Consider the following 24,992-nt stretch of genomic DNA (forward strand, 5'->3'; position numbering starts at 1 on the left):
CCAAGGTACCGTAGTTTTCATAGTTAAAACTTGGCATCGTTTATCAAAGCTAGTCAAGTGGACGCCTGGAACTAAAATCCCTCGACGTTTCAGAAACACCAGCCACCCCTCCCCAAAGGCTGCAGGAGTGACATTAAGCAGAAGCTGAGTTTTTTCTGCCTCCCCCCCCAGTGCCCTCCTTAGTCCCCTGGGCTCCCCCTGAGAGCTGATGAATTTCCACCCAACAGAACCCACCCCACCCCCACCCCCAACCGGTCAGATGGTGGTGGCTTTGGCCCAGGAAGGAGGCTGAGCAAAGGACCCCACCAGGCTCGGTTTGAGACTCCTTCGTTCTCCTGGGTTTCGGGGATCGAGAAGTCCACCATGAACCCCAGTCAAAACCTGTTCGAGGGTCACTCGCACAGCTTTGGGTTTCACTTCTTCTGAAAGACAAAGCAAGCAAAGGGCCTGCTTTGTTGGGGAGAAGTGGGTCGGGGAGGCCGGCCCAGGGGCCCAGGGGCCCACAGCTCAGTGAGCCAGAAGTCAGCCACCGCCCCGTTTCCAACGTGGACCGTCTGGTGCTGGCCAGGATTGGAGCAGTGTGAGACCACACTGGGTGACCCAGGTTCACACTGGTACAGAGAAGCGGGTTGGCTTGGGGGATGGCTGACAGCCCCCCCCCCCCCCGCCCCCCGAAAGTGGCCATCTTTGCCCCAGCATGAATCTCAGCTTTATCCACCGAGCCTGAACTAGGAGATAGGAGAGGGATCCTGCCTGTTTCCTGCAGGGGGGGCTCTGCTTGGGGAAAACGGCAGAAACATCCAGAGTCAACTCATTCCAAAGGGGCCTATTGGCACCCTTTTCCTCAGAGCCTCAGCCTTCTGGGCCCTAATCCTGCTTAGAACAGGAAATTGGAACCAGAGGGGAGAAGGAGAGGAAGCCCCCTCAGATTAACCCCTCTAGTAGACACACATACCCACCATATGGTTCTTGTTAAGGAGAAGCAGGAGGGAGCCTTCTTCATCCCCGAGCTTGTGTGTACCTTGTTCTGAGGGCCAGAAAAGAGGCTCTCTGCCTTGGGGACACTTGGGTTGGGGGGGTGGCAGATACCTTACAATTGTGTATGAAAACATCAGCCCTCCCCCAGCAGGTGAAAGGAGAGAGAGGGGAGGGTACTCGGGTTCACTGCTGGTCGATCCTGCCCCGCGCCTGCTGTGGCTGTCCCTCAGGGCCTGAGCCGCTGCCCGATGGCTGGGCAGAGCCAGTCGGTGGGAGCAGCCCGGGAGACGGAGGGGGACATGTAGGGCTGCCATTGTGCCCCAGATCCCTGCCCTTCCCGTCACAAACCGCCGCTCCTGAGGCTGCAGCTGGAGCAGAAAAGGGGTTGGCCCTTCCCAGGACCCTGCAGAGAAGGGGCCACATGCCAGGCACCATGGACAGGCCTGATGCCACAGCACCATCCTGGGGACGCAGTCCTGGCAGGGTGTCCACACTGGCCACCTCGAAGCCCCCTGCCCTTGGCTTTCCCCTGGAAGCAAAAACTCTTCAGGGACCCACCGTCAGCTGCTGGGGCCCCAGGGAGCTGGAAGAGCCCCAGCCGAGATCCGAGGTGCCATCTGGGGGCCAGCAGGAAGGGCAGGACTTGGGCCTACGTCTCCCTGGGGGAGTGGAATGGAGCGCTCAGTGCCCTCTCCACTCTGACTCAGAGAAGCAGCTCCCTTCCCCGCCCAGCCGCGCCCAGGACTCCCGAGAGGGCAGGGGGCTCCGACAGCCGGGCTGAGCGTCCTGGGGCCCTGCCTGCAGTGGGGGCGCAACCCCAACGCTGTACAGACACTTGGGGGAGAGGAACTCAGGCCAGCCTCTTCCAGAAACCACTTCAGCCTGCGTGGAGGGAGAAACCAAACCAGTCTCCTTGGGCCAAGGCCACGGCCGCCTCTGCTTCCGTGTCTGTTCGGCCTTTGGTTTTTTCTTTAAATGGAGGTTCTTGTCACTGAGAAGGTCTCTCTACCACTAAAGAGGAGGAGGCCGAGGCGACAAGGCCCCCGTGGTGTTATGTGGGGCAGAGCAAGAACCCTGAAAAGGAGGAGTGGATGTACTCGGTGGAGTAGAGGCCATTGGCCTGGTCCGACGGCATCTGCACCCAGACCTGGTCATTGGGCCGCAGCTGGAGCACGGCCCCGCCAGACGCCTGGTCCAGGTAGCCCTTCTTGTACTCATCGTAGGTGTACGTGGCTGGCACATTGTTCTTGTACAGGGCCACCCACACGTTGGTGCCCTTGACGTGCACGTGGTAAGCGAAGTAGTAGACCCCGCCCACGGGGCAGGTGAAGATGCCGGTGGCCGGGTTGTAGCCGCTGTGGCCATTGTAGAGAGTCCTGTCGAATTTGACAGGCATGCCCGAGGCGGGAAAGGGGGAGGTGAGCACGGCGGTGAAGGCCGGTGTGGCGTGGGCCGACAGCTCTCCCAGCCCGAACTGTGGCTTGCCCCCCTTGCCCAGCACAGCGCCCTCCACGCCACCGTTGGGCAGGTGCAGGCCGGCGATGCCAGTCTCATCCAAGGTCCCAGGGGCGCCAGGCGGACCGGGAGGCCCAGGAGGCCCAGGAGGGCCAGTGAGTCCTGGGGAACCAGGGACCCCAGGGGGCCCTGTAGGCCCAGCCACTCCGGGTTCCCCCACTTTCCCCTCTCCAGGGGGCCCTGGCAAGCCGGGTTCACCCTTCAGGCCTGGCAGGCCCTGGGGCCCGATAGGACCAGCTGGACCCTGGAGCCCTGGGATTCCTGAGGGGCCCCTCAGGCCCGGCTGCCCAGGGAGCCCCAGGTCACCCTTCTGCCCCAGGGCTCCTGCCACCCCTGGTCCCCCAGGGCGGCCCGTGAAACCTGGCTCACCTTTGGGCCCAGTTGGTCCCGGGGGTCCATGGGCTCCAGGAAGTCCCCTCTCTCCTGGGGGCCCAGGTTTCCCAGCCAAGCCACTAGGCCCCTGGTCACCCCGCATACCAGGCACTCCTGGGGGTCCTCCAGGCCCTGTTTCCCCCTTGGGCCCAGGAGGCCCACGTCTGCCAGGGAGTCCTGCAGACCCTGGAAGTCCTGGGGGGCCCCCAAGGCCCTGCGGGCCCTGCTCTCCTGGCTCTCCATCCTCACCTGGCTCACCCCTGTCCCCCAAAAGTCCTGGGACCCCAGCTGGGCCCCTGTCCCCCTTGGGGCCTGGCAGTCCTGGCACCCCATAGCCAGTGGGACCTATCAGACCAGGGGGGCCCCGGGTTCCTGGTTCCCCCTTGGCCCCTGCTGGGCCCTGTGGCCCTGGAACCCCTGCTGCCCCTGGCACCCCCACACCATCCACCCCGGGGGGCCCTTTTGGGCCCAAAGCCCCTGGCTCCCCCCTGGGTCCTGGTACTCCGGGAGGCCCTGACTCGCCCTTATCTCCAGGGGCCCCAGGAAGCCCATCCAAACCGGGTTTGCCCAAGCCAGCGGGACCAGGGAGGCCAGGGGGTCCAGGGGCACCCCCCTGCCCTGGGGCCCCAGGTAGCCCTGGCTGGCCCACTCCATTATCCCCCTTGAGGCCTCGATCACCTGGGGGCCCCGGCTCTCCCTGGGGCCCTGGCTCCCCTCCAAATCCTGGGGGCCCTGGCACCCCTTGGGGGCCTGGCTTTCCAGGGACAGCAATGCCTGAGGGCCCAGGGAGGCCAGGAGGACCTGGGGGCCCCCGAAGGCCCTGGTCCCCTCGTATCCCTGGCTCGCCCCGAAGCCCTGGCTGTCCTGGTGGTCCAGCCTTGCCCGGGAGCCCTGGGGGACCAGCCTTGCCCATCCGGGAGAATCCAGGGGGGCCGGCGGGGCCAGGCTGCCCATGGAGTCCTGGCTTTCCGGTGCCTGGTTTTCCTGGGAAGCCAGGAGGGCCAGGGGGCCCCCGAGGCCCGGGCTTCCCAGGCGGACCGGGCTCGCCTTTCAGGTCCATTGGCAGCAACGGCAGAGGCATTTCTGAGGGAGAGAGAGAGGGAAGGGGCAGTCAGGGGCGCGGCTGGTGGAGACGTGGGTCACATCTACCCACTCCACCACGGGGTAACACTACATCCGCTCATGAAGGCCACACCCCGTCTCTCTCTCCGTGCACTCATGGAAGATGGGGTTTAGGGGTTTAGGTCCAGTGGCCCTCTTGGGGGCTCCTAGCACCCAACCTACCCAGGCCGGCCTTCCCCCAGGAGCTTGGGGTGACTCCCATCCCTGCACGACCCTGGGGCGTGGAATGGCCGCCAGGTGGCGCCAGCAGACCTCCTTAGAGCAGGTCGGACCAGTCCGCTACCCCCCCACCCCGCCCCGCCCCCGCCCCCCGTTTCCGTCCCGCCCCTTCCCCACCCCCGCTGAAGACCACCTCTGCCAGCGGGTCGCGCCCCACTTCCCGCCGCTCGGAGGTCGGAGACCCTGGACCGGCGTCCGGAGGAAAGGGAAAGGGGGGGAAGCTCTCTGGGTGGGGGGGATGGAGAGGCTGTGGCTGGGGGCCAGGGAGGAGCGGGGGGGGGGGATCAGCGCTCACCCAGGTACTGGCCCTTGCCCTCGCGGAAGGGCGGCCCCACGGGTCCTTTGTGCATGGGCTGCACGTACTTCACCGGTGCGTAGCCCGCGGCCCCGCCTCCGGTGGCCGCCCTCGGCCCGCACCCCAGCAGCAGCAGCAGCAGCAGCAGCGGCGGCGGCGGCAGCGAAGACAGGGGCGTCAGAGCCCCCCGCATGGCGTCCGCGGGCGTGCTGCAGGGAGGAACCGAGAGGGGCCGTCAAGCCAGCCCGCGGGTGGCTTCGCACCGGCCCGGGACTCCCCGGCGGATCAGCACGGACGTGTTAACCACGAGCAACGCCCCCCCGCCCCTCGAGCCCGAGTGTGCGGGAGTCCCCTGCGAAAGCTGCCGCAAGCCCGCGCGGGGCTGTCCATCCACACCCGAGTCTCCAGGGGCCCTCTCCCCCGGACGACAGCCTCCCCCACCCCGCCGCTTGGCAACCAGATGCCCTTCCAGAGCACCCCTCCGACCCTGGCGCACCCCCGCTATGAGCCTTCGATGATAAGACCCACTCCCATGTGCTGCGCCGGCTTTCTGCCAGGTCCCGGGCTGAGTTCTCTAGAGACAGGAACTCCCTTAATGCTCTCAATACTTGAACAAGTTATTATTACTGTCATCCCCATTTTCCAGATGACAAAACTAAAGCAAAGGAAGGGCAGCAGAACTGGGGTCTGACCGAGGTCTGCCTGACTTCACATCAGGTTGATGGTGCCCTCCTGGGGCTCCCCTCTGCCTTCGAGATCAAGTCTGTGGTGCCTAGCAGGGCATTCAAGGCCTTTTAAAATCTAAACCTGTCACCTACCACCCCCTTCTCTGCCTCTCTGCTCCCCCATACCTTTGCCCCTGACACCAGGCAGCCCCATGCTTCCGGGCTTTTGCCCCTGCTGTTTCTCTGCCCTCGATGTTCTTTCAATTTCCTACTCATCCTTCAAGGCACTGGGACGCTGTCACCCCTCCCTCCGTAGAGCTGACCCCTCGCCCCTTTGTGTCCCACCTAGCCCTGTCACAGCCTGGAGCTCAGCTCTGAGAACAAGGCCTGGGTGGGGAAGGAGCACAGAGTCTAGAGGTGGACACGCGGCCTGAGTCTTCCACCCTGGGGACCTGAGTTTCCTCAGGGACAAGATGTCCACGATTCCATTTCTATGAAGTGTCCAGACAGGTGAACGTACAGAGGTACAGAGACAGAACGTGGGCCAGCAGTTGCCCAGGGCCAGCGGGAAGGGGGAAGGGAGCGATCGCAAAGCAGGCAGGGTTTCTGTGAGCCGTGATGAAAACGTTCTCAAACTGACTGTGATGACGGCTGCCCACGTTTTAAAATACATTTTAAAAAACTATTGAATCAGACACTTTAAATGGGCCAACTGTATGATATGTGAATTGTAGCTCAACAAAGATGTCATTTGTTTATTTATTTGAGAGAGGGCAGGGGGAGCCGCAGAGGGAGAGGGAGAAGCAGGGCACGGCGCTCAATCCCAGGACCCAGGATCATGACCTGAGCCGCAGGCAGACGCTTCACCGACGGAGCCCCGCAGGCGCCCTAAGCTGGCACTGTGACACAGCTGGACAAAGCAGCCTGCCCCTGGGGGCCACGGTGGCAGGAGATCCCGCGCCTGCCTCACCGCAGGGCCGCTCCGTGTTGCAAGGGGAGACTACGTGGCATTTGAACATCCAAGGAAGGTCCCACCTCTCCTGCCTCCCTGATTGGGGCTCCCCTCACCCCCAGGGGCCTCTCCACACCTGTGCCCCACTGCAGGAGGTGGTCTGTGGGTGGGCTGAGTACATCCGGGGATGCATGTGGGGAGCAAGGCCCTCCCTGGGGCTGGACTGGGTCCGGAGGTGCAGTTCAACGCTCCTCCAAGCTCAGTAGCACACCGAGCTCCGAAGGAATGAATGCAGGGCTCCAGAGAAGGCCGGCGAAGCTGCCAGCCCCAGCTCTGCCATCACCCTGTCCTGTGACCTTGGGCGGGTGTATGTCCCTCAAGCTCCCCTGAGCCCCCAACAGGGATGTCTGCCCCCTGCAGGGCTCCCCAGTCCAGAGCCCGGCAGGCTCCACCTCAGAGTCCCCTCGGTCACCCCGAGGCTCATACAGTTACTATCCCCGTTTCATAGATGTGGAAACGGAAACTTAGACTAAGAATCTTGCCCAGGACACAGCCCTCAACACAGGCCCCCTGTTCTGTCCGCACTGTGACTGACGCCAGGACTCAGAGGCCACAGCCTATGGGCCCGGCCCTCAGGTAGGTCTGGCTGATGGAGGCTCTGGCGGGGTGCTGCCGTGACGTTTCAGCCCCGAGAGGCTTGCCTTGTCTGTCCTCCACGTGAGGAAACACTAGCGCTCCGAACCTAAGCCCGAGCGTCTCACTCTCGAGCCCCAGCCCCGAACCACTTCCTCCCACCTCTCTGGAGAGGGATAAGGGCCCTCCTGCACTGGCCACCTGTCCCGGGGCGGGGGAGCTTGGGGGGGTGCTCACCCATGCTCATAGCTAGAATGTTCTGCCTGGTGGGTGGGCAGGGAGTGTGGGGGAGAGGGTCGAGGGGGCGGAGCTTGCAGCAGGGAGTAGGAGGAGGCAAGGCGACAGTTCTGGCCTGGGTATGCCAGAGGCCAAGGCTGTGGCACTGCCACAGGAGGACTCAGGACAGCCCTGGCTCTGGGAGCCCTGACTGTCTTCCTAATACTGAGCTGAGGCCTCACTGGGGTGGTGGTGATGGAGGGTGCGGGCAGCCTTGGGCTCAGATGGAAGGGAGCTTAAGGTAGAGGACTGTGGGGGAGCACAGGCAGGCAGGACACCAAGGCAAGAGCCCCAAGTCCAGCCAAGAGCCCAGGCGTGCCCCCACCCCCACCCCCAACTCCCCACCTTTCAAACTCCTTGGCCGGGCCGGTCTCTGGGAAGCATCCCTACCTCACACCCTGTGGCTCCCTAAACCTGCCCTGTCCCAACACCTCCTGCACTGGGCTCCCTCAGCCGAGGGTGACAGGTCTGACGCAGGACCCCGGGGCAGATGTCTCCCCTGCAGTGAGCAGGGTCTGCGTGAGGATGACAGCTCACACTCGCTGCACCGGGACCTCTGGTCAGGCACTAGCCTAGCGTTCTGTTCAATAAATGATTTCTTTCCCACAAGGCCCCTGGGAAGGAGGCACCCCATCTCCACCCCCCACCCCACTCTTTCTGCAGATGAAGAGCCTGAGGCTCCGGGAGGTACAGAGGTGTGCCTGAGGGTGAGAGCCAGCAACCAGGATTTGAGCACAGGTCTGTGAGAACTGCCAGGGGGAAGCAGACAGGGCAGGGCAGCAGCTAGACAGACAGACAGACAGGCAGAGAAGCTCCAGGCCAACTGCGGGTTTGAGGAGAGAACATCACTCCAGCCCCGGGAGGGGGGGCTGGGGAGTGGAGGCAAGCCCATGGCCTTGAGAAGGGGTGTGCTGAGCCCCCTGTTCACGGGGCTGCAGAGAGGGATGATGCCCCTGGAACGGCCCGTCGTGGCAGCCCCGTGGGACCCCCAACCCAGCCACCATCAGCGCCGAGGGTGCCTGGGTGCTCCGAGCCCCCTGCCTCCTTTCCACTGGCACCCCTCTCCCGCCCTTCACTGCCCCCCACACCCCCGGCTCCCTGAAGCTCTGTGCCTTCTGCACATCGGCCTCCAGACTCTTACTTATCCTTGGCCCCCCAGGAAGCCTGTAGGATGCCTGCCCTGGTCTCCGCCGAGGCCTGCACGCCACCCCGTCACAGCTCTGTATCCCTTTTCGGCTGTGTCACTCTCTGACCCCACTCCATGCCCAGCACAGGACTTGGCTGGCGCACAGTGACACTTGATAGAAGTTGGATGAACTCAAGTCACTGTCAAGTTTAAAGACTGTACCGATAACTCCCTGGGTCCTTTCCTTTGTGCAAATACTTCTCGTCACCCTGGGAGCCCCCTCCCCAGGCCAGGGGGGCACAGGTGGGCTAGAGTGGGAAGAGGTGGGGACACACTCAGTCAAAGAACTCGAGCTAAGAACAGCCTGCACAGGGAAGAGAAGTGCAGAGAAGAGAGCGATTCATTCGATTCATTCGCTTGCTCTTGTTCTCCCCGAGAGCCGTGGTGGCCCAGCAGGGGTGTCAGGGCTCAAGGCCGGCTCTGCTGTGTGACCTTGGGCAAGCCCTCACCCTCTCTGGTGACCTGTGAGGGAGGAAGGCAGGAGCCGGGGCAGCTGGGAGGAGGCGGGGCTGGCAGGGGCACGAGGTGGGGTGCGGGAGGAGACGCTGATTCAGGGGATCGGCGCTGGCGGCGGGCAGGGTAGACGAGGTGTTTGCACAGCTGCAAGTCCTTAGCGGGGATTTCCCCCTTTTCAACAAATCCCCGTAAAACGGCGTTTTGTCCAAGTCAGCGTTTTGTGGCAGCCTGGGCCCCCTCCCGCGGCGGCCACGGAGGCTGGCTGGGGGTGCGTAGTGTTCCAGGGTCTTTCAGGCCGATTAGGGGTGGGGAGGGGATGGGGTGCCGGCAGCAAGAAGTGCCACCAGTACAGACCCCTCTCCCCCAGACAGGGCGGCAGGAGGGGAAGAGACATCCACGAACCACGACCCCTCCTCACCCGCGCCCGCTCTCCGGGGGGCCTGTCCCAGGGTGACCGCAAAGGGCCCCCCCATCCGACGGCAGGGAGAGGCCCACCCGCTCACCATCCCACTTCACAGACGAGCTACCAGAGGTCCAGATGAAAGGGGGGGCCAGGGAGAAGGCTCCCAGGGGACCATGCGCGGTGTGGCCGGTGTGGCCCCCGCAGGCAGCCCCCCTCCCGGGGCTGGGGGGGGACGGAAGTCGGCCCTGCACAGGCTCGGGCTCTCGGAGGCGCTGAGGGAACGTGGGGAGCGCGCAGGCGGCCCGGCCCGGCCAAACCACAGGTATGTTATGAGACGCTTCCTGTTGTGGAGACATTTCTGCGGGATCGGCTGCCCCGCTTGCTCCCCTGGTGCCTCCTGTCTCCCCTCCCCCCCAGCCTCCCTCTCTGCCCTCTCACTGCGTCTCTGGCCCGCACTCATTTCTCTCTGTCTCTGTCTCTCCCTCCAGCCCTGTCTCTGCCTCCTCACCAGGTGAGCAGCCTTTCTTGCTCAGACTCTCTCTCTCTCTCGGGGGTCCAGCCCTGGGGACCCCTAAGGCCCTGTAGGTTCCGGCAGCCCCTGGACTCCTGTTCCAGCACAGCTACATATGAGCTGTGTGACTTGGGCGCGTGACTTAACCTCTCTGAACCTCAGCGTCCTCACGTGTGAAAGGATTAACGGAGGTGATCTGAGCCATTGGCCCCTCCAGGTGTGCTGTTCTGTCCTGCTACTCTGATGGCCAGAAAGTTCTCCCTTCAGTCTAACCTCAGTTTCTCTTGCTGCAAAGCAACATCTTCTCCAACCCTTAAAAAACTCAGGTGACTTGCTGCCAGAGGCCAGGGCCTTATGAAAGTTCCAAAGTCAATTGTCTGGTCTCCCAGGCCTTTTCCCTGATGGCTTCAGAGGTGGGACTGACCAGGGGTCCCACAACCTGCTCAGGGCTAGGATGCAGTCATGGATCTCACCCGGCAGCAGAGGAGCTGCCTTCCTCACCCACTGGGCATGATGCCCGCCCCCCACTGCCCAGCCAGGCAGTGCCAGACTTGGCTGGGGCTCCCTGGCCCCTCCTCCCCCACCTCTTTCCCAGCTTGTGGGAAGTGGGGAGCTCTTTCCTGCCCTCCTTTCTTTCTTTTTAAAAAATATTTTATTTATTCATTTGACAGAGAGAGAGCACAAGCAAGGGGAGCAGCAGGCAGAGGGAGAGGGAGAAGCAGGCTCCCCGCTGAGCAAGAAGCCCGACACAGGGCTTGGCCCCCAGGTCCTGGGATCATGACCTGAGCTGAAGGCAGATGCTTAACTGACTGAGCCCCCCAGGCGTCCTTCCTGTCCTCCTTTCCTGAGTCCCGGATGAAAGGGATGTGTGCCTACTCAAGGCCCAGCCACCTCCATACCCCTTCCCCAGGGCCTCTCACTGTCTGCGTATGCCCCCCACCCCCACCCCGTCTCCAGCCTCTCCATCACCTGTCCACACAGGCCTAACCACCCCCACCCCAGCCATCCTCGCCTCTCCCCAGCCTTCTCAGCCAAGTTCCTTGAAAGGACTGTCTCTAACCCTCACCCCGCTCTCCGCTCCCTGCTCCCCTCAGCGCAGAATCCTGCCTGGGGCCCTGCTCTCTTCCTTCCTGGAAAGGCTCCTCCTCAGATTCTTCTCGGCTCCCTTCCCCTGCCCACTCTGCAGACCCAGGCTTGCCCCAAGGAGCTGGCTCAGGCATCACCCCTTGTCTCTGGATGTTTCTCCTGCAGTTTCCAGCTCTCGCCAGCCCCACAGTCTCAATCCCATCACTGAGGGCTCCCACATCTGCCTCCACCTTGCCCTGAGCCCCACTCTCATGTTCAACTCTGAGCTGAGCATTTTCGCCTGGCTGGCCCTCCCCCCAAACTGCTGTCATTATCTTCTCCCCATTACTTGCTTCTTCCCCGCTCCCAAGGGCCCAGGCCAGATATCTGGACATCCTTCTGACCCCTCCTTCCTTACAGGGCAGTGAGGAATCTCTCTAGGCTGTCCAATGCCTTAGCATAATTAGAAAAGCTACCCCGGGGGGCGCCTGGGTGGCACAGCGGTTAAGCGGCTGCCTTCGGCTCAGGGCGTGATCCCGGCGTTATGGGATCGAGCCCCACAGCAGGCTCCTCTGCTATGAGCCTGCTTCTTCCTCTCCCACTCCCCCTGCTTGTGTTCCCTCTCTCGCTGGCTATCTCTATCACTGTTGAATAAATAAATTAAAAAAAAAAAAAAAGAAAAGAAAAGCTACCCCGGGGCACCTGGGTGGCTCAGTCAGTTAGGCATCTGCATCAAGCTCCCTGCTTGGCGGGGAGTCTGCTTCTCCTTCTCCCTCAGCTTCTCCCCTACTTGTTCTCTCTCTCTCAAATAAATAAATAAATAAATAATCTTTAAAAAAAAAAAAAAAAGGCTACCCCTCCTTCCAGCAGACTCGGGTACTCTCACTGCCCTTCCTGGGTGCACTTGTACAGTAACCAACCTGTACAACTGAACATGACAGCCCTGTTCCTTTACATGTACACCCCCAATCCAATCCTGTAGGCTCTCCTCTACTTCTCTCACTTCTATTCCTTCCCCTCCTTCCCACATAGCATCTGCCCTAATACAGACCTTATCCTCTCCCAACACACAGCGCAGGCAAACCCCGGCCGTTTAGTGAAGTTTTGATATATTAAATTGCCAAATCTTCACCTACTTTATCATAGCAGCCTCACTCCCATCCTCATTCTGTTTTTCCGTAGATAATCCAACAGCACTTCTCAAACTTCAGTGTGCATCAGATGCTTTGTGAAAACACAAGTTCCTGGGCCCCACGCCCCCGGATCCTGATTCAGTACACTTGGGGTGGGGCCCAACGTCTGCATTGCTAACAAGCTCCTAGGTGAGGTGGTGCTGCGTGTGTGTGGACCACACTTTGGCACAGTTCTGCCCATGGTCCTTCCCTGCTCTGGATTCTCCAGTGGCTCCCTAGTACCGACTTCATAAATTCCATGTTATTCTGCAATTCAAGTGGCTTCCTGGAGGAGGAGGCATACTTCAGACCCAGCAGGATGTGGACCAATTAAAATGGAGGAGGCGGAGAGGGCAGAGGTTGATGGTGAGCTTGGCAAAACCCTGAGATCACAACTGGGGCTTGCACTCTAAGAGTCCGACAGAGGAGGACAAGGGGCCGGGAGCAGCGTGCTATGGGAGCCGTGCGGGTGTGTGCCGCGCCCGTCTGTGTCCCTTCCTCTGCGTCTAGGTGTCACTAAACCCAGATCCTCACCTGTCTGTGCCTTTCAGGCATCTCCTGGTGTCTCTCTCATCCCGTCTCTGGGTCACTGTCCTATTTCTGCCCATCTCTGTGACCCCATTTGTCTCTCTCCTATGTCCTTGAACCTGTCTAAGTTCCAGCCTTATAAGTCTCTAGCTGTCGGTCACTTGATGGGACCCTCTAGAAGGCCAGCGACTACACCCTTAATGCCCACGCTAACATCAGGTCCGTGTCTGACCTCCCCGGGTGGAGACCTGTGGAGCCCAGTCCCACGAGCTGAGCTCGGTCCTTCAGGTTCACTAGGAGTCTCTGAACCCCTCGCATCTCAATGCACAGGCATGAGAACTGCTCCAAAACCAAAGAACCGCCTGGAACCTGGGACTTGGGAGGTGGAGGGAGGTAGCCAGGTTGGGGCAGGGCTGCCTGGGGGCCACGTCATCATCCAGGTCCGTGGCAGGACAGAGTCACTGCTCCCTGCCCACCCGGTCTCCCCTACCAGGCATCAAATCTGCCAAGAGTCCCAACGTGCCTCACCTCCGCAGGTGAGGCTCCCAGACCACAGGGCCGTCCAGCTGGGAAGCAGCACTGTCAGGAGGCTGGGAGGGCAGGTCAAAGCTCTAAAGCCCAGAGGAGTAATGGTGGAACATAACATTTCACACTGAGAGCAGAGCACACATCTGGGCAAGGAAGAGTAGGCAGCCACAGGGGTGGAGGCATGCAAGAGACAGAGAACTTCAGGTATGGAACTCGACAGAAAGAGACACAGACTGGAGATAAAAACAGGGCTTCACCAGCCAGGTTGCTGTAACCCGACGAGAGCCGTGGACTCCCCCTTGGGGAAAACACCCACATTTAGGGATGAGAGGAGCCCACTGTAGCCCTGAGGCCCAGCATCCTCATATCCAGACACCCCAACCTTCTCAGTATTTCCTTCTACCCACCTGCCTGCCTTTGCCTCACAGCCCTCTCTGCCCAGAGCTCCCTTCCTATCTTTGTCCTCCAAGGAAACATGTTATTCTTCATTTGAGACAGCTCAGATGCCTCCTCCTCCAAGCAGCCTTCCGTGCCTCCCTCAGGCAGAACAGCTACTTCTCCTGGGCACCTCTTCCCCCATGCCCGCCTCATCCCTGACTGGGGCTTGGCACACAGTAGGTGCTCAATAGAGTCTGCAGCCTGGCTGGCTGGAGCCCACAGGATGGCTTCCCACAGGGCCCCTTGTTCTTTGTGGTTCTTCCAGAGTCCGTCTCAGCTCTGGGGCATAGGGGGCTTGGGCAGGATCTCCCTCCCCACAGGGGACGAGCTCCACCTCTCCGGCTCCAGCTGCTGCCCAGCTCTGAGAGTAGGAGGCAGAAGTCCCACTACTCTCCTAGGGAGCAGTATCTTGGGGCAACAACGCTCCCAGGGAGGTAGGAACAGCCAGCTGGGGGCAGACGAACCAGAAGAGGCCCAGCAGCGGGCAGGACTCAGGGCAATATGTGTCTTCAGGCAGGTGGCCAGGGGACCGGTCCTTCCCTGCCAAGGGGCTCAGGCCTCAGCTGGTGACATCGCTCACTTCCCAGCAGAGGCTTTGAACTTCTGAGTGGGACTGAACATGGAAATGTACCCCCCCAGCCCCAGCCACCCCCAAGCCCTGGGCCGGGCCGGGCCTTCACGGCAGCCAATCTCTCGCCTTCTGGTTCACATTTGCAGCCTTTTCCGGAGCGCCACCCGCCGCCCGCTGCCTCCTCGCGCCAGCCAAGATTCCTGAGCCTTCGCGGCTTCCCCGCTCGGTGGCGGCGGCAGGAGGAGCCGGCCTGGGCTGGGAGGGGGCCCGGCGGGAGCACAGCCAGGCCACTGCACCCGGGCAGGCCAAGCAAACACAGGCTGCGCCAAGGAGCCGGGGAGAAATAGTTCACAAATGAGAAAAAGCTGCTTCCGACTTGGGCTGGGGTTTGAAAGCCCAGGCCGAAGGGAGCTGAGGTCACCTGCACGAGGGGCGGCCCGCTAGGACACCCCGAACCTGGGAGGGGCTTCTGCTGTTGAGGGAGGGAGCAAAGCGAGACAGCCGCCAGCACCGGCTTCATCCAGTCCCCGCTGTCAGAGAGCCCTGCCCCCATGTCTAGCTTACCTCTCAGGTCGGAGGGGCCTCTGAAGGTCCCAGCAAAGGCAAGGCCTGGGGACAAAAGAGGGAGACAGTGAGGAAGCTGCCAGGAGCCTTGGAGAAGCCTCCCGCCCTGACCCACAGCCCCCCACCCCCACCCCGGGCCTGCTGCAGGCCTCTTACCCGGAGCCCCTGCTGGAGTGTGGCCCCGATCTCAGCCCCTCATCTCAGGGAGCCTGAGGGAACTCCCTTTATTTGTTCCATGCACACTTAGCAATGCCCGTGGATGCCTGGGCAGGGGTGATGGAGGTCCTCCTGTCCTCGGGCCCAGGCAGGAGGCACCTTCCGCGTGCCAGGATCCATACTGGAGAAGTCCCTACTCTCTGTCGGCCCGGGCTGGGGTGCCCCTACCACAGGCTAGGGTTCCTGCCCGAGGAAGCTCCTACTAGGTGGGGAAGCGAGGCTGGGCCTTGGGGGCACAGAAGCTGCTCAGCCCTGTGCCCTGCCCTGCCCCAAACTAGCATCACACGAGGGCCCCCTGCACCACTGGCTAACATCTCCGGGGTTGTAGGAGCACCGAGCGGGGAACACTGCCTCCCCCTTGAGCTTCCCCAGGGGCTTCACCTAGGAAGGGTTGCTGGAACTGGATCCTGAAGGGTGAGGAGCAGTCTGAAAGGCAGACAAAGTCAGAGAAGGAATTTCAGGCGGTAGGAAGCTGCTTGGCAGATATGGGAAGGTCCAGAAGGGCCGAGGGGTTGAGAGGACAAGCAGGAGCTGAGAAGCCGGGGCGACAGAGTGAAGACCCTTGAATGCCATGCCCGCACTGAGGTTGCTGAGTGGGGAGGTGATGTGGTCAGAGCCCTGGATGGCCAGGTCCCCATTTCTGCCTCCATCAATCATGCCCCGTCCCTGTCCCACACAGCTGTACACAGGGAGCTGAGGCTGGAGCCCAGGCCCAGATGGGACTCCCGGGTGGGTGGGGAGGGGACACCTAGCCAGCCCACCTGGCAGGGAGGCCAGCAGCAGCGTCACTTTCTCCCCCAGCTGCTTGCTCGCCTCTGCCTGCTCCCATGGAAACTCTGACACCCCGGCCCTGTCTCTTGCTGCACAAGCAGCCGGATGCCAAAGCCAGCTGCTCCTAGGCTTTCCCTCTGCCTCGGACCTGCCTCCGTGCCGGCCACTGAGTGCCGCGACCCTAAAGGCGGGCTGGGAGGCTCCTCTCTGAGGGCCCAGGCCTGTCGTGAAGGCTGGGTGGGGGGTCCTCAATGTGCAGCTCAAGCCCGGCCTCTCCAGCCCCCGCCCCAGCCCCAGCCCCAGGCTCACAACTGGGGAGTGACTTATGCCGCATCTGGGCTTCAAAGGATGGACATGCGTTTAACGGGGTGGGGGCGGGGACAGGCGATATGTCCAGGCCGAGGGAACAGCATGGGCGAGGGTGTGGAGGTGTGAACGCCCTAACCGAATCCAGAGGATGGGAAGAATTAAAAGAAAGCAAAGGAACACAAGAACCAGCGATGAATCGCAGCTCTCGTTTATCGCACATCTGCTCTGCGCCGGGCTCGGGGTTCCTGCGGTGGGTTATCTCATTCAATCCTCACAACGAGCCAGGGAAATAGCTACTTCGTCTTCCCTTTTTCCAGATGGAGAAACCAGGGGACACAAAGGTTAGATAGCTGGTTCAAGGGCACACAGCTCACGAGGGGTAGAGATGGAGTTTGAACCCAGGCTGTTGGCGCCCACGCTTGGGCTCTTCGCCTCTGCACTAGACAGGTGATTTGGAAGGAGAAGCGAGATGCCTGAATGTCAGAATCAGGGGACACTGGGCCCAGCCTAAAGCTGGCTCCGCAGCCCGCCCCATGGTAGCCCTTCATAACAACGGTCTCTAAATCCCAAGCACGTTTTATGCACAGACACAGCACTGGGCACACTCCCAGCATCATTTCCTCAAACTCCTGCCCAACCCTGTCAGGTGGGAATTGCTGTCCCATTCTTCTGAGGAGGAGCACTGAGCCCCAGAGGGGTGACATCGATTCTGCAAGGTTACGGGGCTGGGAGGCACGGGGGCCAGATCTGAACTTCGGGGCTTGCCCACCCCCCAGCTGGCCAAACCACCTGTATAGCTGGGCTTCCGGGGGACCTCAGGCCTGGGACCTTGTCCCCCTTCTCCCCACCTGTGCGGCCGCAACCCGGATGGCCGCAGGGACAGGCAAGGCTGGGAACACGGTGGGCAGCGACTATCGAGGGCCTCAGGAACCTCCTCCAGGTGCTCCAGGCTCCCTCAGTCCTCCAAAATGGGAAGCTGGGGCGGGGGCGGGGTGCGCCAGGGCAGGGCCCCAACCTACTTCAATGGGCCTCTGTTCTTAACCTTCCCCCACAGCTGCCCTTCCTAATCTCCTCCTTGAGCCCCTCCCCTGGCGACATCTCCTCTTTGCACGGAGCCCGCTGCCAGCTCAATCCCAGGCCAGAGGTGGGTGGGACAGTCTGCACCCCCCGCCCCCTACCAGCTTCTCGGCAGAGGGCTCCCGCGGAGGCTGGCCAGGGTCCCATGCCCGTGTCCCCATCCCAACTTTCCAAACTGAGGTGTTGATGGCCCTGAGGCAAACCGTCGGCCTGTCCTGGAGAAGGACTCCTGGAGGGGGGGGATGTCCCCATTTTTGGAGCAGGCCCAAGCTGAGAGTCCCTCTTGAAAAATCATAACGGGTTGAGAGCCCAGCTGCCTGGGTTCTTCTCCCAGCCCTACTTCTCCCGAGCACGTGACCTCACTCCTCGGGACCTCAGCTGCTCCATCCGTGAAACGGGGTCAGCTCCTATTCATGGAGCATGTGGGAGGATGAAATGAGTCAGCTTCATAGCGCGAACATCCAGCGGTTTTTACCACATAGGAACGTTCAGTAAATGTTCACTACTATTATTGTCATTATCATCACCGTGACGCCTCTCAAAAGCTGTGTGAGGTTAGTATTATAAACCCTATTTTACAGATGAAGAAACCGAGGCTCAGAGAAGTCACTTGCCCAAGGTCACCCAGCCAGGTAGTGCAGGATGGCCCCCGTGTCTGGACCTAAGCTGAGGGAGCCCACAGAGGATGAGGACAGCCTCACAGCTCCCTGCGGCAGAGGCAAGGGGGGGCAGTGGGGGGCAGAGGGGGTCCCTCACCCCTCCTGCCTGACCCCCAGGAGCCCCCCCCCCCCACAGCCCCTGCTGCGGCTGCAGGAGGGGACTCTGCATTCCTGGCTAAGCAGCTGGATTTGCTGTGCTCCCGGAACTATGAAAAGAATGTTTGCCACGAGCTGAGCCGCGGTCGCCTGTCAGAGGAGTGTGGCCTGCAGGGCCCACGCAGAGCTGCCAGGCGGCCAGCAGCCACCACGGAGGGAGGGAAGAAGGCCAGACGCAGGGAGAGCTTCTGGGGAGTGAGGGCTGTGGCTGCGGGACAGGGATGGACATCACAGAGTAGGCCTCCTGGGATCTTTCAGGAGAGGAGAAATGACTTCTGCCCCTCAATCTGCCTTGCTCCCCGCCACGGGCGCTAAGGAGAGGCAGGATGGCATTCCCGGCCCATCTCATCAACGGGATTATGGGGACCCAGAGGAGAAGTCACCTGAGGTCACATAGCAGCCAGTGGCAAAATTGAGACCTGAAACCAGGACCCCTTCCTTCCAGAGGCTGCCCTCCCTAGTAGGGCCCACCAGGACCACAGCGGGCTCTTAGATACTAGAAAACACCATCCTAGGCCCCTCTTCTGGGCTCTCACCAGGCCTGACCTTCGCATGCCTGCAACTCATGTTCCCCACCCCCCAACGAGTGCCTCAGGCTGTGAAAATGCCTGGGGCACTGTGGACACTCAACATTTAAGTTTCCATCCCTTTCTCCACCAAATCAGGCCCTGGAGAGGGCAGTGACCCAGGAGGTCAGTGGGCAAAACATGAGCCATGCATCCTCCCAGACCTGGGAGTGAATCCCCGCTCAGCACTCAGCAAGGTGACACTTGGCCTGATAAATGACCTCTCTGAGCCTCCACTTTCCCCTCTGCTAAATGGGCCACTGATTCCTGCCTTGCAGCATTGTTACAAAGACTAAATGAGACATGTGAACATAGGACCGGGTACACAGTTGGTGCCCAATAAACTCTTACTGTGACCCTCTCCGAAGGGGACGGGAAGAAGTGATATTAGAGAACCTCAGGTGACAAAGTTCCTTCCACCCCAGATCCTTGATGGGCCCTGCCAGTGGGGCAGGCTCGGGAAGGAAGGAAGGCCTGAGGCCAGGACCCTGGCCTCTGGTTCATTTCTGCCACTGGCTGCTGCGTGACCTCGCACAGGCTCCTCCGGGAGGCTCCATAAGCCCACCCGTGAGATGAGCCCATAATACTGGCATGGCTCTCCCCACGAGGCACTAACCCTCTACCACCCCCGCTGCCCTCCAAGAGCCAGGGATCTCCACCAATTCGGGTTGCATGGGGACAGTCACCTCCCAATTCAAAACTCTCCAAGAATCTGAATAGAAGCAGGGCCAAGTCCTCCCATGTCCCTTCCCAGGATCCGCCCAAAGAGGTGTAACCGACACTGATCGGAAGTCTGGGTGAATGTCCCAGGGTCTATGTGTGTGACCTGGGACCACTCCTTACCTCTCTGCAAGTAAAATGACCCCGGAGACTAGTATTAGCATTCTCGTTTTATAGATGGGGAAACTGAGGCACAGAGCTGGGAAGCTGCTTACCCAGGGTCACATGGAAAGTAACCCAGGTCTGTCCGGCTGCCAAGGCCTTCTCTTCCCCTCACGGCACAGGCTGCCTTCACTTGAGACCCACCGTCCACACCCCAGCACCCTGGAAATGCCCACACAGTAGAGTGGGTCCGGAATTGCCTTTCTGGGAGTGCGACTTCCCTGGCTGATGTCTGGGCAGTCATGTGCACACATAGGGCCTCACCACCCACGTGGGCTTCCGGACACACCCCAGGCCTCCCAGACGCTACACCCCCGAATTCATGGCGACGCTCAAAACCCAGTCCCTCGCCATCTCAGCATACCAGACACCCGGGTCCAAACCCATATTCTCCCCTTCACCTGCCTCCTCTGGGGACAGGCCACAGTCACCCAGTGCCAAGGTCCTGGCCCACCCTCTCCTCACCCCCACGGTCAGTCCGTCACTGAGGCCTGACCAGTCTCTCCCCCTCCTTCTTTCCACCTATTTCTTCCTCTCATCCCCATGGCAACCACCCCACCTCAGCCCCCATAGTCTTCCCCCTCCAACAACCCAGCCTCCTCGGCGTGGTCCTTGCCTGTAAGATGCCCTTTCGTCCTGGCTTCCAGAGCAACCGCAGAGACTCCCAGGGTGCACCGTTTGTCTGGTCAGCGCCCTTGGAAATCTCACCCCAAAATAGTGCTCAGTCCCACTCGGCCCCCCACTGTGTGAGCACCAATTACTCACTGTCCCCTAAGAGAACCTTCCCACCTTTGCACCTGCCGTTGCTTCTGACAGGAATGGCCTCCCTTCACCCTTTCCACCACCTGCACCTGTCAAAGTTCGCATTCTCCCTCAAAGTCCCAGCCAGGGTCACCTCTTTGGTGCTGCCTCCCTGATAGCCCCTCCCTCCGGCACTTTGGCTTGCACGGTGCGTCCCCCTCAATGGGCACCCTGAGACACAGCTGCACCCCATATGAGAGGCCCCTGTGCCTCTCGGTTCCCCCACTCCAACTCTGTAAGTGCCTGGGGCCACAGATGGGACCCACTCATTGAGGCCCCACCGTCCCATAAGGAGAGCCCCACGCCCACCACTGGGGGGTGTGGAGTGGGCTGGGGGGGCAGCAGGGCTGGGAGGCTGGGGCTCTGCTAACCTTGGGTTGGCTCAGACCAGGAGCAGGGGAGGTCGTGGGGGGCGGTTAGGCTAACAGCCCTGTTTGGTATCTTTCCCCTCCCTCTTGCGAGCAGACAAATTCACTTCCGTTTTTTCTTTCCCCTTCCACTGAGCCAAAGAGCGGAAACGCTCATTTTCACTCTGGTGGACAAAGTGAAACCGGAGAAAGAGACCCTGGTGAGTGTGTCTGAGTGTGAGTGTGTCTGAGTGTGTGTGTGTGTGTGTGTGTGTGTGTGTTGTCCTGTCTGAGTATGTCTGGCTGGGCCCAGGGGGCCCACCACGTGTCTGTAGGAGTTTGGGGGTGACTGTGGGTACGCACGTACGTGACAGTCGTTGAGCATCTGTGGTCGTGTGTGTTCAGAACATGCTCACATGTGTGCTTGTGTGTGACCCAGTGGGAGCGACTGTAGCTGTGTGTGACTGTGTGTGTCTGTGCTGTGCCCTCATCGTTTTGGGGTGATCGTCCAAGAACCCTGGTGTGCCCCAGCCCAGCAGGAGGCCAGTGGAGGCATCTACGCCCTGACCGAGACTGCCAACTCCCCCACAGAGTTCCTGCCCACCAGACCCCCACCCCTCTCCTGGGCTCTAGAATGGGCTCCCTGAGGGCGCCCCACCTGCTGAGGGCAGCGAGGGTCAGTGCCCAGAGAGAAACCCCGGGCTGCCTGACCCTCCCGCCACCTCAGGCCCCAGCCCTTCCAAATGCCCAGGGCAGCTCCCAGGAGGCTGCCCTTGCTCAGGGCACTCCAAGCGGGGGATGGACCCTGGCCACAGGCAACGGCACAGGTCTTAGCAAGAGGCGCTGCAGGCAGACGGGAGGAAGCACTTCTGGGTCCCCAGGGTCCCCAGAGGGAGGTCAGTGGCAGCATTGTCAGGAACCTAGCAGGTTCCCACACGCACTGGGGGTCTCACCCAAGCACACACTGACTGACACACATTAATAACATACCGGCAGACACTCACTGGCCCCCTCACACCCCATGAACGCACATGCTGACAGGCTCACACACAGGTCCACAAGCACACACAACAAGCAAACTCAGAGGGTTTGCCTTTCCCCCGAGTCCCCTCGGGCTGAACAGCGCTTCTCTACCCGGGGACGCCTGGGGCCCCTGCCTCTCCAGTTCCCTAACAGACACACTGGGGAGGCCGTTCTGGGGCCCTGGGACCCCAATTCCTCTCACCCCTGCAAGCCTCAGGTCTGAGCTGCGGTGGGGGTGTGCTGAGCCTCTGGTAGGGACAAACCTCAGTCTCCAGTTTGGGGGTGCTGCCAGAACACCTAGAATAGGAGGGACTTGGGGGCAGAAGCAGAAAAACAGAGGAACTGGAAGGTGGCCAGCAAGCCAGCAATGGCAGAAAGATGGGGAGAGGGGACTGGAGGAGCTGAGGGGCTTCACTTGCCTGCGGCTGGAGGGGGCTCTAAGGCCCCTCACCCCTCCTCTCTCCTCCACCGCCCTACAGGGGAAGCTTTGTCGCTCCCATTTCACAGGTGGGAAGAGAGACTCCGAGGTGAAGTGATGTGCCCAGAGCCCCATCATCGGGGATCCCACCCAACTGTCTGCTGCTGGAGCCCCCATTTCTGGGACAGGAAGGGAGGAGAGGGCTTTATCGGGGATTCCGCCTGGGCAGCCCTGGCTGGGGGAATCGGGGGCGCAGGGAACGGGAAGGGCTCCCCCATCCTAGCACCGAACCCCTGGCCCCGAGGCCCCATCTCATCCCCACCTCGCGGCCGGAGGTGCTGGCCTGCTGGCCCGGACAGTCTCAGGGGCAGCCTAGGCCGGGTCCTGCCCTCGAAGCCCCCCAAGCCTCGCGTCCGCGCCAGCCTCCCCGCCTTTACCTGCAGGGGCGACCGCCGGGCGCCGCTCCCGGCCCTCGAGGGCCGCCCGGGCGCGCGGGCTCCGGGCAGGGGGCGTCTTCGTGGTCCGCGCCGGCGGGGCTCCGCGTCGCTCTGCCGGCCGCCCCTCGCGGCTGCCGGAGTGGGCGGGCGGCGCGGGGCGGGGGGGGGGGGCCGGAGCGGCGGGAGGGGCGCGGCGGGGCGGGGCCTCCACCCTCCTCTTTCCACAGCCACCGCCAAGGCCCGCGCCCCGCCCGGCCGAGCGCGCGCCCAGCCCGCGCCTCGACGTGCGCCCCCCTCCCTGCGTCCGGAGCTGAGACCCCACACACCCGCGCGTCCCCATCCATCCTCGCGCACCCTGTGTCCGCGTCTGGGCCCCCTGCCCGAGAGGGTTACCGTCTAGGGGGACACAGACCTGCCACTGAGAAGGAGGGCATGGTCTGCGCAGGGACAAGGCAGCCCCAGAGTCGTGGTCCATAAATGAGCCGTCCATGGCTTCCTGCAAACGGTGACCTAGGCTGGGGGTGGAGGGCTCGGGGCCCTCAAAACAGAGGGAGGAGGAGCCGTCTTGCGCCGCACTTCTGGGTCTAGGGAGGTGAGCCTGTGCGCTCAGAGGCAGGCAGGGACCGATGCTGCGCAATCCTGTCGGCCATGCTGACGCTGGTTAAACTTCACCTTCAGAGACATGGGAAGCCACAGAAGGCTGGAGCAGAGCACAGTGACACGGTCAGAACTGTGCTTTCGAAAGAACCCCCCCTCCCCATCTGTGCAGAGCACAGAGGCAGGGACATGGGGGGGGAGGCTGCTGAAATAATCCTGCTGGTCCACCAAAGCAAACAGTGGGGGTTGGAGGGAAGGGTCAAGGGTAAGAGGAGCTAAGAAGGTGGAACAGGCGGGATTTGGATGTAGAGGGAAGGGAAGGGGCTGGAAGGAAGGAGGTGTCAAGGACAGCTCCCAGGTTTGTGGTTAAGCAACGTGGAGGTAGTGGTCCATAGGGAAGGTGGTCAGATGCATTGAGTTGAACACACCTGTGGGATTTCCATGTATCCAGAAGGGAAGCGAGAGTTCTGGGCTAGAGATTAGGGGCCCATGGTGACAGATGATGACTGATGCCACCGTGTCATTGTCTAGGGAAGGAGTGCAGGGAGAGGAGGAAGCCCACACCAGGACCAGGACACAGGGAACACCAACATTCAAAGGGCATGCAGAGGAAGAGGAGTCAGCAAAACAGCCAGAAGGTGAGGGGGAAAACCAGGAGAGCAGTGACTCAGAAGGCAAAGGCACAGAGTGTTTCTAGAAGGCCAGGGAGCCCCCAGGATCAGGTGTCACAGAAGAGCACCCTTTGGGACCAGCAATTAGGGACTGTTGGTTGGGGTGGGGGGCCAGGGCAGGGGAGGAGCCAGGCTGCTGAGGCTAAAGGAACAGCCCCAGGGGAGGTCAAGGCAGCGAGTGCAGTGGGGGAGTTCATAGGAACTGAGGCCACAGAAGGGGGTTTGGGGTGAGCGTGTGTGTGTGTGTGTGTGTGTGTGTGTGTGTGTGTATGTGTGTGTGTTCTAAGTGGGAAATGGCTGAGCCCTCAACAGGTCTAGAAAAGGAATAGGGAAGGCCAATGGCAGCCTGTCTCTGGGTCTGGGCCTGCCTCCATCGCCGCCTCCCCCTCCTACTGCCTGCCCTCCAAGGGCCTCCCACTTTGCTGTCCCCCTGCCAAGGTACACACCAGCCCCAACCCTCCTCAGTAGGGCCTCTCACCCTTGCCCACCTCCAGAGCCTGGGCCCACTCCCGTCCTACCCTTCAGACTGGGGAGGCTGCAAGAGGTCTCTGGCTCTGGCCTCCCGGCCCAAGCCAGCCTGGAGGGACCACAGGGGGGGCTGGGCTAGGGCGCTCCTCAAGAAGGGGAGGGGGCCAGTTGGCAAGGGACCTAACAGGACACTGGCTGAGGTGGAGAACTGGGCCCTCCCCCAGAGCTGGTTGGTAGGGATCAGATGGGGGGCGGTGAGTGTTTGGGGAGGGGATGGGAGCTGAGTAGCAGGGGCTGAAAGTTTGACTGTATGGACTCTGAAATTAGACTGCCCGGGTTCAAGTCCGAGTGCCCCATTCCCCAGCGGCAGGCCCTGAAGCAAGTTACCTAAGCTCTGGTGCTCAGTTTCCTCGTCTGAAAAGCTCTCGGGCTGGTTGTGACGATTAAACCCCTCGATCCACGGATAGCACTTAGCTCTGAGTGTGAGTTGTTCTTTGTTTTGTTTGTTTTTTAAGATTTTTTAAAAATTTGTTTGACAGAGAAAGAGGGAACACAAGCAGGGGCTGAGGGAGAGGGAGAAACAGGCTTCCCGCTGAGCAGGGAGCCTGATGCGGGACTCGATCCCAGGACCCTAGGATCATGACCTGAGCCGAAGGCAGACGCTTAACAACTGAGCCATGCAGGCATCCCAGAGTGTGAGCTGTTCTTAGAGAGGGGAGAGGCACGCAGGGAAGGGGAAGCAGGCAAGTGGGGGGGGGGGGGTCACTGTGCTGGGGAAGGAGTCCTATGGGCTTCATGCACACAAACGCTGACACACACTCACCCAATGCCCCGCAGGATCCCACCCTTGATTCTCCTGACTCACTCCTTGAACTTTCCAGAGGCCCTGGGGCCTGGGTCTCTGTGGCACACACGGTCCCCACCCCCTCTCTTCTTCTTCTGCTGAATGCCCTGCAGCGGGAAAGAGTTCAGCTCCTTCATTCAACCCACCCTGGGAGCCCCAGTCTGGCCCTGTCCTGTTGTCCTGGACCCCCGGTGTTTACTGGACTCTCCAGGTGGGCCTCAGCTGCCATCCCCCAACAGAGGCTGAGACAGCCTTGCCATGACCTTGCCACAGCTGCCTCCTTGTCCACCAGCTCTTTGCA

At 61.4% G+C, this 24,992-nt stretch overlaps 1 protein-coding gene across 1 annotated transcript; it reads right to left on the reverse strand.

The window, feature by feature from the left end:
* Window positions 1–257: 257 nt before the first annotated feature.
* On the reverse strand, window positions 258–22,193 carry COL8A2 (collagen type VIII alpha 2 chain). The gene is made up of 4 exons (XM_026516675.4): window positions 22,112–22,193; window positions 14,450–14,494; window positions 4,502–4,710; window positions 258–3,948 (listed from the first exon to the last, which is right to left on the reverse strand). Exons 3-4 carry the CDS (start codon window positions 4,692–4,694, stop codon window positions 2,030–2,032), a joined length of 2,112 nt encoding a protein of 703 aa, XP_026372460.2. The 5' UTR covers window positions 4,695–4,710; window positions 14,450–14,494; window positions 22,112–22,193; the 3' UTR covers window positions 258–2,029.
* Between the last annotated feature and the right edge of the window lie 2,799 nt (window positions 22,194–24,992).

Source organism: Ursus arctos, unplaced genomic scaffold (genome assembly GCF_023065955.2).
Source record: "Ursus arctos isolate Adak ecotype North America unplaced genomic scaffold, UrsArc2.0 scaffold_32, whole genome shotgun sequence".
NCBI classification, from domain to species: Eukaryota; Metazoa; Chordata; class Mammalia; order Carnivora; family Ursidae; genus Ursus; species Ursus arctos.

What these genes read in the sequence shown, in the direction of transcription:
- COL8A2 (XM_026516675.4), bottom strand. Translation starts at nt 4,694, where the DNA reads ATGCGGGGGGCTCTGACGCCCCTGTCTTCGCTGCCGCCGCCGCCGCTG. An exon ending in GGGCAAGGGCCAGTACCTGG is followed by an intron (nt 3,949 to 4,501) that starts GTGAGCGCTGAT and finishes TCTCTCCCTCAG; the next exon opens with AAATGCCTCTGCCGTTGCTG.